Below are 17,811 nucleotides of genomic sequence, written 5' to 3' on the forward strand. Positions count from 1 at the left end.
TGTATATTTACTTTGACTACATATTTGCAAGCAATTAAAATTTGTTAACACTTCAGTTTTATTTGTTTTGTATCAGAAGGACATCAGCATTCTATCTTGATATCACTTTTTCTTTATTATTGCATTTTAAACAAGAACAACTTTGTATAAACATCCATCATCAAACACACTTCATCTAGTAAGGATGATTGTGACAACCAGCTCTGGATGCATGGGGGAAGAAAAAAAAAAAAAAAAACAACTCTAGACAGTTTGCCAGTCCAACACAAGGTATACACCATCTCGCTTGCAAACACTAACTTATGTGCACAAACAGTCTGTCGATTATAATTCAACAAGGAATCCATCATGCTCGACTTTTTGGGAAAACACTTAGAATACCTGAAGGAAAAATCAACAAGGACCTGGGGGAACCCATGTAAAATCTATACAGACAGTGTCTGGGCATGAATTCAAACCCAGGACATTGGAGTTGTGAGGCAGCAGCTCTGACAATTATGCCATCATAGTGCCCTCACAGAAGAACAGCAGGGCAAAAAGGAATAATAAACCAAGTAACAGTCTTATCTAGTTTAGTCTAGTTAAAATAATTTGCTATACAGGGAGTTTTGAAACTTCAGAAATCCTCAGTGTTCTCAAGGCTTTGTCAAAATAGACCCCTTTATTTGTTTTGCCTGTATAAAGGCTCTTTAAAAAATCCAAGGTGTTTTCATGTAGATGGTATCTTTTCTCTCATTACAAATAAACGGCCACTTGACTGAAAGGTCTCCACGTGCAGCTCAAAACAGCATGAATTTCTGCAAAATGAATCAGTGCATGAAAATCAAGACCCATATCACCTATTGCAACAAGAAATGAGAAAGAGGAAGTTGCAGGAAGAGGAAATTACTTAGTTAGAACAAATGGAAAAAATTGCAATAGACTTGGTAAAAATTGCAAAAATCTTGATAAAGAAAAAAGCTTGTTTTAAACCTCAAGTTTACTAAAGTCTATCACCAGGGTGAACACAAAAGATGCAGGAATAAAACAAAATTAAGATTTTTGCACAGATGGCACACAAAAGGTGGGGCATATTTATGAAAATACAGTGTATACAGTACATATCAACAAACATATTTACATGGTGTGGATGTGCGTGTGTGTTTGTGCACAGACATGAATCACCCATCATAAGCATAAGAACCAATTTAACAGGGCTCTGCTATTTCTTCCTCTGTGAATGTGGACAGGGATTTTTAGGATGCAAACAAAGATGGGAATGTATTTCTTCTTTTCACGCTAGGCCTATTTTAGTTACTCTAAGCAAACTGCTTATTATTTGCTGGGCTGATTGTTTACGGTATTTGTAATTACTTGTGAATGCATTCTGAAGAGGAGGTACGTCTCAGTTTTCAGCAGTGCATTTAAAAGTACACAGTGTAAAACATCTTATTAATGCACATTAGGGAAAAAAAGAAAAGTTGAGACATAATGTATTCTTTCTAACACATAAGCTCAGCAAACCAGCATATTTAAAGTTTTGACGACAAAAAAAAAAAAAAAGAACAAAGCATGCTAGTCATACAATGTTAAAACACAGCAAGTTCAAATGATACATTTTAATATTTGTTTTTCTGAATGTATTTCAGCTAAAGCAAAGGGGCACGTTAATTATGTACACAAATACACTAGAAGTCATGTTTATGTGCATTGACACTTACTGCAAGCATCAGCTTCAGATATAAATTATAAAATAAAGCATTGAGGGGAAAAAATTAAAAAAAGAATTAGCTGTTTGGCAACACAGGAACAAATTTTCTTTTAGATGAACTGTGACACCTCAGTCTGGAAACCTCTTTCAGGCATTCTGTACAATTTACTTGCAATATGCAGTATATTGAAACAATGCATATAGTTACTAGTTATCAACCTCCAAAAAATCATTTTTATTAGCATCATTCACCAAAGACACCACTTTTTCAAATTTTGCTCAAAACAAAGAACATAATAAATTTCTTAAAAGTGCTTTTTCATCTTAAGTAGAAAATGAGATGCTGTTTACAGTTTAATTCTGGATTTCCAATTTATGTATGACTAATAACTCCACAGATAGTGTGCACTTTCAGCATGGAAAAATAAATGAGCGAATTTCGCCTTTTGGTTGCAAGTATACATACTATAACTTGTGATCTGTTTTACAAGTACATTTTGTCACACCACAGAACCTCTATGCCCACTTACTACTCAGGAAGTGGATGTGGTGCACTGTTTTAAGTACTTGCGAGGTCCACATCAATGATAAGCTGGATGGGTCTAGTAACACAGAAGAACCATATAAAAAAGGGCAAAGCAGACTCCTTTATTCTTAGGAGATTACATTCCTTCAATGTGGGTGTTGATATTCTTTACAGGATCCATAATTTTCTGTAACAAGGTAAATTTATCTCTTGGGACTCAAAATATTTGTCAATCTAACTCTAACCTTTATGTTACACAGCAAAGCATACCACTGTCCATTCACATAAAGTTGAAGAGAGAGGCCAAACCAAACATATGTTTTAGTTTCATTAGTTGTTTATTAAAAAAAAAAATAGCAAAGAAAGAAAAATTATGTGGCGAATAATAAAAAAGGCTGGAGGTATGTGGACATGTACAAGGACCATGTAAGTTTTACTTTATGATGTCAATATTCAGGAATTGTTCAACATAATATGATTTAAAAAAAGCAGATTTGTCTAAGGGGTTGTTTAATGTTGGGTACATAAAATCCATTTATAGATTGTTCAAAATAAATGCATTTATTTACTTTTTAAATAGTAATTTAAAGAAATTACAGTAACATACTTGTGCCATAGGGCTAAGGTTTTGTGAAACGCTGAACTGGAAGTGAATACATTTTTGTGCAACCTGGTTTTAAAAATGAGGACAGCTTATCCCTTTAAACATTTTCACGGATTCTGCCTGACCTTAGTTCAAAACTAACATTGAATTGGACCAAACAATAAATGCTCACATTTTAATCTGAACATCAGTTTTACAATGGAACCAAATATTGGTAAGTATGGAAACAAACCACATAAAATAAGTTGAACAATATAAAAAAAAATAATTAATTAGTTTCATTTATATAGTGCTTTTCTAACCTACTCAAAGTGTTTTACATACGTAGATAGTGGGGAACAACTTCAAACAAGTATTTAACATTACTACAAATGCACTGAAACATTTCAGAGCTCCTTCTACATTTATGACTTTTTTCTTAGGTTATGCAATTCTGTATATTCCACCTTTCATAAAAGCATCACTAGTAATTAGTCCCCAATTAGACTGTGAAAATAATCATTTCTAAAAAACAGTATCTGCAGGAGCCACCCTGAGGAACAGTCTATTGGATGACAGGTTTAGCCTGCTCAAGATCCAAACCTGCATATCTGGATGGAAGAACCATCTCTTACCACATAGGAGGCTTTTCGAAAATATTCCATATTAATATTTCTTTGGTGAAGACTGCGATATTATACTTATTGAGAAAATCATGAAAGTGATGATATTGTTCCTCAGTTGATAATCTGATTAGTAGAAAAGATGTACTTGTACTCTACAAAAGATCACAATGCTATAAAGCAGTGGTGATGGCCATTTGTAGGAAATCTAATAGTTCAGAGCCAACATATGCCTTAACAGCCCAACTGGAGATAGCATAAACATTTTATTCATTTTATATACATTTATTTATTTTTAAAGATGCAAATTTGAAGTGATATGTTAGCTACATAATACAATACATGCTGGTAAATGGGAGAAAAATCATTCTGATAAATATGTGATGTTTCTAATGTTTTGTAACCAGGATGAACAGCACAAATCGTTTCAGGCGACCCTATTTGCAAAGAGTGTGGTTGTTAGAAGGGGTCATGTGGACAGTAAAATATGATTTGGGAAGGAAAGCATATATCAACATCCTTGAAAAGCCAAGCAGATACATGTTTATTACACTTTCAGTTAATTAACAGTGTTTTTTGGTCATTCTAGATGTTTAGTATCCCAATTTTTACAATTTGTGTAGCTCACAATCATCACTGTCGAAGGAGTTAAAGACTAACAGTCTCACTATTCCTCCATTTTGGTTATTAACTGGTAATTTCCTAATAATCCAAATTAAATGTATCATGAATCTGACCAATTCTCCTTATTATCACATGGAGACCACTTTAAATTTGGCAACAACTGGCAATCATACACAGTGCATGATGCCAGTCTATCATCTAGTATGTACAACCAGACATATTTACACCGGAACAGGCACAAACACATTACAATGCCATTAAAATAAAAAGAAACAAAGTGCTGAAATATCCATCCATCCATTATCCAACCCGCTATATCCTTACTACAGGGTCACGTGGGTCTGCTGGAGCCAATCCCAGCCAACACAGGGCGCAAGGCAGGAAACAAACCCCAGGCAGGGCGCCAACCCACCGCAAGTACTGAAATATATAAAACTGAAATGAACATGAAAACAAATCCTGAAAACAGGTATCACTAGCCTTATTAAATTAAGATAACACACATTGCGGTCCTGCTTCTCAATCAAAACCCGAGTTTCTATATTTGATAATACCCTTATATCTATGTACGCCTCACACATTTCAAAAACTTAATCATGTGTGTATATTCCCAAGCAGCATCTAGTAAAAGGCTACGCAACAATTGAAAATGATTGCAGGAAATATGCACATAGTAATAAACTCATACCTGAAACTTCAATTTGGACAAACCACACACAGAATAAAGATTTTTAGTCTGATGCAGATGTACTGTTTTGCCGTGCAAGCACATTTGCCATTCCCACTATCTATATCATGTGGAAAATTTCTGACTTTTTTGGAATATTTGGTAATTATTTAATATAACGAATATTTACAATTGATATATGTAAGCCTACATAGATGCATGTAATCTTACAAGTTATTTACCAGAGCAGAGGGACATGCTGCTAAGGCTAGTATCTACCTAAAGCAAATAGCACTTACTGTATGTGATACAGAGCTTTTATATAATGAACACCATGCCAAAGTGTTTTATAAACACAGAACTATAATAAAAGTCCTTACATTCATTTAATTACAATAGCAGCACAGTTATGTTGTATAAATTTCTTGCTTCTAGTCACGTAGTGTGGCAGTAGTGGGAAATGAACAGGTATCTTTAATGTTTTAAATTCCAATGCAATATTCACCATGCCCTACTGTCAAATTAAAAAAAAAAATCATAGACATTGACAAACATTTCTACCTTTTCTACACCTACAAAAAAGGTGAAGAAATGACATACCATCTCTCTTCATTAGGTATTGTAGGTGTCAGTTTATAGTCCTTTGGTTCAGCAGTAGCAATAGTTCCTTTTAACTTAAGCTCTTAGTAATTTCTAAGGGCAAAGTGCTTTTGAAATATTCGACTAATGGTGCAAAAAAAGACTGCAATGTCAAGCAATGTGATTGCTAGCTAAAATTGCAGACTAGGAGACAGCATTACTAACAATGAAGATGTTTCTTTGTCTCTAGGGGAAACGAGAATATAAACAGCATTGTGTTATTTTGAGTAATTTAGAACATTTCCAGAACTAGGATCGGAAAGACAAAACCACTTGAAGGCTCTTCCTTCATACCTGATAATGTTTTTCTTTTATTAAACAGAGCCAGACAACTACTTCTGCCTCTGCAGGTATTAGCATTCCGTCAAAGCATAATCTACTAGATAAGGAATCAATACTTAGCTATTACACCAGGCAGAGGTAATGGGATACAATAATCAATATATTATTATAAAGAGAAATGGCTTTCTTTAGCCTTCAATAGGGACCCTCTGTTGAGAGTAATTCTCTGTGGGTGGTGTGCGCAGGTCCTGCAAGCACAACTGCCTTGGCCATCAAGCCAACTGGTCACAAAACAATGCTTAAAAATTAAGAATGCAAAGCTGCTCAGCTACTGGAAAGCTTGTAAAAGGGACCTGCAAGTGAAGAAATCTTGTCTCTGACTGGTGATTGACATTCTACAGTAAAGTTGTGGCAGGTGTTTGCCATGGATTATAGATCGTACTGTAGGTCTGCTGTACCTTTCAAGTTTTTATGTAAGCCAATATAGGGAGATTTGAAATTAACCCAGCAGAATACATTTTTAACTGGTGACTCTCAGCCTAAAATGGTCATTGGAAAACCTTTAAGACAGGGCACAATCCTGTGATTAACTACATTAAAGTTAACTAGAGGAAATTGCTATTAAACCGCTAGACACATGGCCAGTTATTGCCAATTAGGTACTAAGTCTCAACGGATTGTTGTGGGGTGGCAATAACAGATTATGGTTTATGGAGAATAGACCCGTCCACATGGGCTCTCTTACTCATGTTTTTATTTTATAAAACAGGACTAAATATATATACAGTATATTAGTTAAACATTCACTTTGAGCCTCATGGTGTGTCTCAATTCCAGACTAAATGTTACAACTTGTGCACTAGTTCTTTAAAATCAACACAACACACACATTAAAATAAATTATAAACTTCACTGCATCTCCGATCGAGAGCAGAAAATGATTCTAAAATTCTGGGAGTGTTGGGGGAACTTTGTTTATATATTACTTGGTAGGGGGAGGTGGTGTTAAGGTTGCACATTTGATTCTCTCTGGGGAATGATGGATGACGTTCGTCTAGACTCATCCAGCTTCCCATTCTTGAGATTCTGGCTGCCACCAGAGTAACTCTTTGACAAATGTGTTTGTGCTGTCTACACTACTGCATATACACTTGTGCGACAACTGAATTCTTCCAAATCAAGCCTACTATGTATTCAGAAAGACACAGGTGATTATGCACTCCTAGATGAAGGAAAAGCATTGTAGAGAATGGGCTCCTGCCAGACAATATTGATTTTCCACTCTGGCAAGAGAATGTACTAGCCCAGTATTTAGAAATGACAACTTTCATTGTTAAAAATTACCCATACCATTAATAGCAAGTTACTTTGTTGTAATGACTACAATAATATATACTCTATTTTAAATCGTTAATCTTTTGTTTTTATTGAAGTCCAAGAAGCAATTTATGACAGTGTCTACTATTGTATAAAGGTCAATATACAAGACTCAATTTAAGTTTGTTTTTTGTCATTCAGTGCAGCTTTTTCACCCAATGGCCCTTGGAAATCAATTGGGTCTCATATTTCAGCTAATGCACAGTTAATACTGTAGAAATGTAGTTTGACACTAATTGGCTACAAAATGTTAATTATTTTAAAAATTAATTCACTGAGATGTTAAGTTTTATTATGACACTTAAGTCAAATAGATAAGTACACATGAAAAACCTGAACCTATTATATAATATGTATACTGTACAAACATACATACATATGTACACACCTACTGTACATATAGAAGATAAGATTAATTTCCAACATCATAAAATCGGTAAAACATTAGGCTCAGATGATCATTTGGCTTACTTCAAACTCAAGAGTATTAAAAAGCTTTTGACAGTAATGCTCCTTGTTTGACCCACATTTATAAATAACTTGATATTGATTGGTTAATGCTCACCTTATCATAGAACTCATTTTTATAGACTTACAATACGATATACAGCATATAAAGGACTCTACTTTTCTACTAGTTAGATATCTATGTTATTTAAGCCTGTAACACATTACTTTTTATTACTTAGCCGAAGCCCACCATAGCATATGGCGGTGTAAGAATAGGAACGGAAAACGGTGAGAAAGAAATTCAGTATAACAAAGGCTTAGGAAACCACCATCGCAGTACAACGAAAATAGCAAGAAACGAAACCAGTGCCAATGGTCGAGAGAGTACCTTCCTGTAGCAGGCTACGGAAAACAGACATACATAGATAGACGCCTCATTCACTGTGTTGCCCAGTCAACACGATAAGTCAGCGCATCCGCCCTATTGCGAGTGGCAAAAGTGCCATTTAAACTAATACAGGTAAACGTGGAAACCGGGTTTTCTGATGAAACAACAATAAAGTTTTAAACAGTAATGTTTACATACAACAGATTTTGTCAAATCGTTTACATGCAATTACTTATTTCCATTTATACACTAAATGTGTGCATATACCATGGTCTTAAGAGTCGGCGGGCACGGCTCTGTGAGTTGGCAATCGTGGCTCTCTGTCTTGTGTGCGGTGTAAAGTCAACGTGGCTCAGAAGTGTATGTGGACTTTTGCACAGACGAAAGTGACTGAGGCTGTGTTTGGTGAGTTGTTGTGTGCCTCGAGAGTGACGCTGGACTCGGGAGGACGGTTACAGTTGGTGTGCGTGGCTCTGTCGTGCGTATCCCATGACGCGGTAGGAGGGTTAGAGTTGGCGGGTGGGACTCTGTCTTGCGTGCCCCTAGTGAATTATATATATATAAATAATTACTCTGACCTAATTTAGTTTTTCTTTTCTTGTAACTATTTCTTTGACATTTTGAACATCCGTTTAGGCTACATCTTGTATATGAAAATGGGTTATAACAAATAAATGTTGTTGTTGATGAAAGTAAGTAGTATATAAACATAGTGCAAGGGATTGAAGACCGTTGAAGTATTGGTAATAACTTGCCTGTTATATCGTGTGCACTTCAGATAATTTTTTTTATTTCTATTGCTCAATAATGGTGAAAGTAAAATAAAGGGAAAACCTAAAATGGTTGAAGAGTCTGATAAGTGCTTTGAATGAAATAAACAGACCAAGTTTATATATATATATATATATATATATATATATATATATATATATATATATATATATATATATATATATATATATATATATATATATATATATATATATATATATATATATATATATATATATATATATATATATATATATATATAGGTAAGGGAAAGGATAAAAGAATTGTTGGCTCCTTTGAACTAATTTTGTTCAACATCAATAAATTTTTAATAATTAAAGACAGTAATAGGAGTGTCAAGTTTAATTGAGATGGTTTATTTAATTCATGGGTTATGCAAGCCACACAAGGACAGAAAACGTGATGGAAACAGGCAAATTGTGTTCATGCATGCCTAAAATAATATTTTTTAAACTTTTAGATAATTTTGCCTCAAACAATTTACTACAAAATGTTTTCCCACAATTATGTCTATGTTGTACTGATAACCTACATTAATACCCATCTATTTTGTTAAACTGGGAAGAAACCTGAACTGGCCTACTGTGCAGTGAGAAGACAAATGTCTTTTTACAATTACCCAAAATTAAACAACATTCAATTTAAATTACTAGAAACAAACATTTCTAACTCAATTTTTAGAAAGTCATTTAAGCCATTTCAATATCAATGGATGCGACAGGATTTGAAATTTTAACTCCTGAATGCAGCACACAACATAAATATTTGTATTTGGTTTACTGATTTGCAGTGTGTGTGTATATAGTATTGATACTTTCAAATTAACAAAGGAAAATAAAAATGTAATACTTGTACATAACTGTACATAGTAATTTAAACCTTGGGGCCCTAAAAAAAGATTAACTACAGGAATGGAGATTGTCAAATCAACTTAAGCTTTTAAAACTGTTCAGAAATACCAAAATCAAAATAAAAAGTAGCTGTTATTTATATTGTCACCTCTAACCATAGTATATACTCAAAAGTGTGAACTTAAAAATAAGGCTCTTTTACTAAACAATATATGTAAAGCTGATTATCAGAAGCATTTTACCAACAAGCTAAGGTTACGTGTGATAATGTAATCAATGGTTTTTTTTTACTGTTACTGTCCACATAGACTTGCTGTTCTAAGCAGGAGTCTCACCTGTATGTGAACGGAGGTGGCGCTTCAAAGCAGTGTGACTTGGAAAGGTGCGATTGCACTCACTGCAGATATAACTGCGGACACCAGCATGGACTTCCATATGCTGCTGCAAAGCAGTCTGAGTCTGGAAACGCTTACCACATAATAAGCAGAAGATAGCCATGTCAGAACCTGCAGAAAAAAGAAAAATGAAATGGTCAGGAATTTAACCAGTCCACATTTAAAAAATGATTGAAAAAGAGTCAGTTGAATCAGCTGAATTACTGAAAGGCATAACTAATCAATATAAAGAGCAGTGTTGTCTCTAATAATGTACACTTAATGAGAATGCATGTCAGATACATGTAATAACCAGATGACAGAAGTCATCTTCATAAACATCGAGTCACATAATAAACATACTATTCTGTTATGGAAACTTAATCGTAAAAACAAATTCAAGACATGCAACACTAATGCATGTATCAGGAACTTTGAAGTGTTATAAATGTCCGAGAAGGTCTAGTACTGAAATAAACTTTAAGGAACACTATTTTCTTCATAGGGTGTCTTCAAATTGTACACCTTAATACCATACACCAAATTTATAAAGCACCTTACTGGACAAGCAAAAAAAGCCAAGCAGCATTAAAAATAACCATAAAGTAACACTTACTCCCACTCTATTGCCCTACTCACCACAACCTCATGGATTCAAGCCTGGCCTAAAAATGATGGAAGTAAAAAACTATGATTTTATTACAGACTTGAACTGTTATAACTTTGTAAAATCTCATATGCTACCTATTCAATGGTCATATATACCAGATTTAAGTATATGAATTGCTTTAGTATTACAATAACAAAACAAAATGGATGAAGCCAGGTGCTGCATTTTTTTTTTTTTTTAACTCTGACTTGGATTTCACCTCTATTATATAGAGGTACTCCGAAGGCTTATTTTAGGATGCAATGTTCTGACTAAAAGTAATAGCCCATATGTTTGATGAGAAAATGAAGAACCAGGCAGGCACAGTTTTGCAGATGTGCATTTGAGAAACCTGTACCTCCATTAACCATTTACAGCAACTTCCTCGTCTTGAAACTCCAGACATGCTGTTGATGGAATGCTGAAGGAGACCAAAAGGGTTTCATTCTTTGAAACCTGAGGGTTGCATTTTAACCCTTGGATCACTAACACATGGAAAACATGGAACATGGAAAAAGGTATAGTGTTGTTCGGCCTGAACCTCAGCGAACATTATTATTAATGAAAAGAAACAAAATAAATACAAAGGACTAAATGGGCGCTGTATATAATGACTACCCTGTTACATTAAAAAAAAAAGACAGAAAGAAGAAATGAGGTGATAAGATTAAGTTCTGTTTTAATTAGTAACCACTCTTATGTATAAACCTGCACAAAATAATTGTGTGTCGTCGCCCCCCACCTCCCCAAATTATGGTAAAATAATTTTTACATCAAACATTACTCAAACAAGAAAGATAAGTTTTCCAATAAAATGAGTGAAACGAAGCACATATGAAGCTTCCGTTAATTCCATGTTTGCCAGTATCAATTTGGATGCACAGGTTTGTAAAATATCATTACAATGTGACAAACTTGTGTTCCTTCATTAGATCAATCTCTACATGTTAAACGGGTGCATTACACTTCCTGTAAGCTATTCCCTTAGTCAGAAATGTGTTTGCATGAAAACAAAAAAATAAATAAGTAAAATTACCTGGAGAGATCAATTTATACACAGTTGTGGATAAATTGTGCTATATAACCTGTGAATTAAAAATAGTTGCTAAACATTTTCACTTTGCACTGAAATACACACAAAAATCAGAGATCGAGGGTTGAGTCTTCAAAATATTTGTTTGTTTTGCTAAAGAAACATTCCAGACTAGATCAAAAGTAGTTGCCTTTTTTCCCTACAGGCAACCTCAACACAGTAAAACAGAACTGTCTCTTCAGGCCTTCCCTCTGTTAGAGCTGAATAGGAAAATACATTTTATTATAAGCTTTATGTTTACAAGAATCTACAATTATGAATCCAAACAGTAGAGGTCAGCAATGAGCCACATTTCTTGGAATAGTGACTGATCAAAGCATCAAGTAACTTAAAACAGCTCTATATTTTAAAGATTTTGAAAATAAAACAAAATAGCAGGCAAAATATGCAGAGATACAATGACTTTACAGAACTACTAATAAAAATATTAAACTTTGTGAAAAAATAACTTACAAGAAACAAACATGCTTATTTGAAAAAAATCAACCGACACTAAATTTGTTTTAAAGACCTACACTACAAAACGTGAAAAATCTCCAACCCACCTACAGCTAGCTACATTAAAATATGATATCTGCTATACAGAGTACATTGGGAACACAGCCTAATGGTCCTTACACTTTCACATTTTATTGCATCACCAAAACCAAACTGACCAATGAGGTTGCTTGGAAGGGACTGAACACATACACACATACGCACTGCATTTTACTACATTGTAGATAAATAATTAAAATGACTTTGATGCACTTAATTAGTAATGGATTAGAAGAATACCTAAAGATCGGCATTATAAAAAATATTTAGAATAAATACACTATGTATTTAAAGGTTTCACACTCATTGCATCGATTTTGAGGATACATATTGCAAGAAGCTAATGGGTATTATTTGCAAATGTACTATGTTGTGAACTCATGAGAAAAATATACATTTCTGACAGAAAATGTTTGAAAGCATCTGTCTTGAGTAGCTGATGTGGAGACAGGTAGGAGTCAAATGTTAGATTTAAGCAAGTGTTCACAGCTGGATAAGTAAAACTGAGCTTACATATTACTTACAACAATCCATATGCATATACTGGACCTTTCTGTTCTAAATTGGGCTTGTCTTTAAAATGCTTTTAATGCGATTGGACATACTATAGCACTCGGCTGACCAGATGTTCAGTATTTTTTTTCCAGGGGCAGGTCCATTTTTATGCATTGTGTACGGAATTTAACAAAATGTTCTATTTGTAGCTGGACAAAACATGAACCCCACCCTGACTTCTTTGACTTAATTTGCTCCTAACACACTTGCTGAATTACTGAGCTGTGTCCCGTTTTGGAACCATGAAAATCTGGTCAGCCTATAGTTGCACCAACAAGAAAGTAACCCATAGGCTCAAAAATGCCCTGTAGCAAAGGCAGACCTAGACTAAGCAATCAACCAGTAAGGTCATAGGAGTTTCTGTAATATAGAAGATATTATGTTAATTTATATAGTATATAAATAACCATCATTAATGCACAGTGAGAAAAATTAACAGGAAAATTTTAACTCTAATACCAGGATGTGATTGCAGTACTGTATATGGCAGGCACACACACTGCATATTCACTCCATTTGGGTCAATGTAGTGTTTTCAATCCCAATGTTGTAGAAGCATGAATTGCAGGAGGAGGTCCAAGCAGGTTAAGGTGAGAACATGAAATCCCACAAAGAAGGCAATTCTACAGAAGAATGTTGTGACATGATTAATCCTCATGCCATTCACATACACATTCGTCCATTATTGAACTCACTTGATTCTAATTCAGGGCTGTGGGAGTCAGTGCCAATGCTGGTAGCAGACACCATGCAGAAAACAAACATACACTTTAATTAAAACTAATTAAGTTCACAAATAAATCTTGGTTTCTTGATCATTTTAATTGCTCCATTTCTCTGTTGCCGAGTCTGAAACTCTGACAATCTAGTGATTCTTAAGTCTGAAAATCCATGGATGTTTATAATAGAGCCCGATATAAGAGATCGCAGCCAAGCACTGTATAAAAATGACTCAGCTGGCCAATAGTAGTACTGAGTGGGTTTTTTTTAAGAAATGAAATCTTATTCCTTTAGAGGACCGTGTTTCATGTCAAAAAGATAAAAAGTATCAATAAAAGAAAGAACAGTGAGTAAAGAAAAATAACACTCGAGTGTCCATACATGCATTACAGATGCATGAGGCTGAATATAGGATCTTACAATCAAGTGTGGCACCCACCAAGTTGACTAATTTCATTACAGAGATAAGCAAAGCTGCTACAGACAGAGGGCAATGAATGACTGCCAAAAGAAACAATACTTTCAGTTCATTTCTGCATGTGAAGTCCCCTCCATTTTCTATGAACTACTTACGAGTTGTTCAGTTGTTAGGGTACTGGAACCTACTTGGTCATCAACAAATGCAAGAAACATTCAGGAGGTGTCACACAACTAAAGCAGGATTAGCAAACACTGCCCACTAGGGAACACCGGTGTACAGTTGTTTAAATATATTGTTCATTAAACTGCTTCTCGACTCTTTTTTCTGTTTCTGTAGTTACACGACTGTAAAGGTCCACATTACATCATCATATGTTCTTCTTCCAATCATGGACACTATTATTGTTTTTCCACTTGGATAAAGACATTGTAAGAGTAATGGTGTGTGTATGAACCTGCCCTCTGAAGGACTGGCATCCCATTCAAGGTTCAGTTATGTCTTGTGCTTTAAGTTTCCAGAATAGTTTTTGGCTTCCAAAAAATTCAAAAGTTCAGGAAATTGATAAATGCAGAATTTACTCAATTTCTGGTGTAGTTGAAATATTAAAAAAAAAAATATTGTTTACTCCCTTCATTAACATATCCAATTAATCCTATACAGGGTTTTAGGAAATTGATAGGTATGGCAGAAACAACAAGACACATACTGTACCTTCTCTTACTCATGTGGACAGTATAAAGTCTCCAATGCATGTCTTTAGAATGTGGAAGGGAACTGATATACCATGAGAAAATCCATACAGACACAGGGAGACAATGGAAGCTCCACACAGACATTATCCATGTTGCATGATAAATGAGCTCTAGAGCAGCAGCACGAATCACTACACCATTGTGTCATACTTATTTTTTTTATATAATGTAGTACATTTGAGTGCAGGCATTCCAGATTTGACTACTCAAATTTGACTACTCGATTGTGAATGAGTGCAGGCCAGTATGTCCTGTCATGAACTGGTTCCAAATTTACTCCCAATGGCACTGGACAATGACTCTGTATAAGCTTGAAACACAGTAATAAACTGGGTGAATGGATGGATGGACACAAAAATATAACCTTGTAATCAGTGTGGCCTAATGGTTTAGGAGTATTTATTTATTTATTTATTTATTTATTTTTTTTTAGTCTCCACCACTGGTTTCCCGTGTGACCTTTAAAAAGCCTTGCACAATATGCGGTTTGCTCTCCAATAGTAAACCGATGTAAACATGTTTTATATTTCATGTGTTGCATGCTATGGGACAATATTCACGATGAAGTGAAATTTGTATAAAAATTACAAGTGCAAGAAAGAAGCAGGTTTTAATTTTAGTTTATGTATAGGATGTTAGGTTACATCTTTGATGTAGTGAGTAAAATTCTCTCAACACAATTTAAGAAAATAAGATTGGATGAGATCAATGAACATTTTAGGACAGGAATTATTGTGAATTACTGCAGCAACCTGCACATAAAAAGCTATTACAAGTGCTTAATCACAAAGCTTGTGCATAGGTAGCTGAATAAAATAACCTACAATGGCAAATCTGGACTGCCACCTTGTTTTTTTCAATTACCTTGCCTGAAAAAACTCAACTGAAGCCCAGGGGTTTAGAACTTGGCTTGTATTTCACAAGTCAATAACACATCTTTCGAACAAAGCTGCCCCTAATTTAAAAATCCATGGAAAGACAAGTCTGCATGTTCATAAGCAGCAAGGTAAGAGGCATGCATCCCTCACAATCAATCAGCATCAGCCTTAAACCATCAACAGAAGTAAGGCACGCACAAAAGAGAAGCAAAGTGCAAATGTACAGTGACAAGCCACTCCCTGGCCCTTCAATCCATCTTCCCTGATAAAGAATTTCTCTTAGGGTGCCTCCTTTTAAAAGCTGGTACCAGTCAAGTGTATCCAACCAATTTTTGGGTGCAGGCAATTGATTTGATAGATCACCCAAAGAATTCTTCAAATGATCAGCATATGTTGCCTCTTGATGTGATAAAAACAAACCTAACTGATCAATCCAGCAATTAGATAGTTTACATATGAAATAGAAATAACTAAAGTATAGGAAATTATTAAAAAGAAAACAAATTTGCTGTGAATCATGTACATGTTTAAAACTTCCCAATCCTAGTATTTGAACAGAACATCTGTTAAAAACTCTTAACTAGTTAAACTACACCTTCATAACCTGCTCACTACAGAACTAGTCACTCATCTTGTTTGGATTAAACACCTGCAATGATTTGGGTGGTGAGGCCTGTCCATACAATGAGCATGAACGAGAAAGTCATTTAGGGTGGGTATGCTTGAAGGGAACAGTAAAGTTGTAAAAGGGAAACCATACACAGATATATTATGTACTAGAATAACATGCAATCAATCATAAAAAGTACATGTGCTTCGTGTTATAATTTGAAGAAGAGAGCAAGAACCCATTCTTCTCACTTTAGTGCATTCTAACCTGTAATGCAGTTTGAGGTGGTATTGTACAGCTTGCCTTGGATATTAGATTTTCTGTGGATTCCATGGTTAGCCTAGCAACATCCAGAGAAATTCAATGGCAACTGTAGCACCAAGAAAGATTATTTTACTTTTTACCGTATTTTTTTTTTAAAGTGATTTTTAACCCTTTATTTGCCACATAGAATTTCTCATATTAGAAATTTGTCATTTTTCACATACCTCAACTTATCTTACAGAAAATGCATGGAGTTTCAGGTCAGTGCGCAGTGTCAACTATTTGTAAAACACCACTCGAGCAACTGTAGGTTAAGGGCCTTGGCTCAGGAGCCCAACAGAGTAGCATTCCTTCTGTCAATGCCAGGAATTACAGTCTTAAACCACTAATGCCAATAAAAGTTGGCAGAGGCAATTACAACTGTTATAAAAGGTGTATATACGAGTATACAAATACTTACTCAAAACAATATACTATGAACAAGGAGTCATACTGATTTAAGATAAGCTCTATGACCGTACCAAGCTATAGAAGCATATAAACAAGATCATGCAAACCATAAAAGATCCCATATAAAAGAAATTGTTTTACTTTAGGCGTATGGACACAAGAGTGGAAACATTTCACACAAGTGTCAATGGATACCTATACTGATAAAGAGAATAACAAAAGTCAAAGAAGGAGATGGGATTATGAAATAGCCAGGCAGAGTCAGATAGTGCCTACAAGTGTGATAAGCTGTAAGCAACGGAAATTCAAATAACTCAGTGAGACCTTGAGAACAATCTGTTATTTCAAAATTGTAGAAATACTCTGATCAAGCAAATTTCTCATTTGTGATTTCAGACACACTTTAGAATTTTTTTTAAACTAAATAGCTAAAATAAACAATAGCGGGCAATTAACCAAACAAGCCTGAAAGACTATATGGACTCCATAGAATTGTAAACTTTATATTCTGACACATTTTTATAGTAGTTGAAGGTTAAAAATCACTAGGTGCTGTAGTAGCATAATGACTGCAAGAACTGCTCACAATTTTTTTTTACCTTTTTCAGATTGCTGAAACAGTCCCTATAAAGACAATAAGGTGAAAGAGGCACAAAGCTACTGGTTTAGTAGCCTTAATTTATTGTATGGCGAGAGAAATACAAAATGTAACTACACTGTGACAAGATGTATAGATTAGAAGGGAAGTGGAATGTGAAGAAGAACAGTTAACATTTTTATTAGTAATCTGGTGGTACTGTGGCAGAGTGATAGTGCTGCTGCATGCATGCATGCATGCATGCTCTTCCCGTGTCCACATGGCTTTACTTCCACAGTACAAAGATGTGAAGGTTAGGTGGAGTGGTGATGATAAATTGGCCTGTGTGTGTGCATGTGTCTGTTTTCACATGTGACAGACTGACGACCTGTCCATGGATTGCTCCTGTATTGCTTTCTATTATACTTGCTGGGATAGC

At 34.8% G+C, this 17,811-nt stretch overlaps 1 protein-coding gene across 4 annotated transcripts in view; it reads right to left on the reverse strand.

Moving 5' to 3' along the window:
- The window catches only part of zbtb16a (zinc finger and BTB domain containing 16a), a 250,767-nt gene that overhangs the window by 12,720 nt on the left and 220,236 nt on the right, over positions 1–17,811 (reverse strand). For all 4 annotated transcript variants that reach the window (XM_039764008.1, XM_039764005.1, XM_039764006.1 and 1 more), the window contains one exon: positions 9,828–9,998. In XM_039764008.1, coding sequence (XP_039619942.1) covers positions 9,828–9,998 — 171 coding nt within the window. The remainder of the gene's footprint in view (positions 1–9,827; positions 9,999–17,811) is intronic.

The sequence above is a fragment of the Polypterus senegalus genome, chromosome 9 (assembly GCF_016835505.1).
Source record: "Polypterus senegalus isolate Bchr_013 chromosome 9, ASM1683550v1, whole genome shotgun sequence".
NCBI lineage: Eukaryota > Metazoa > Chordata > Cladistia > Polypteriformes > Polypteridae > Polypterus > Polypterus senegalus.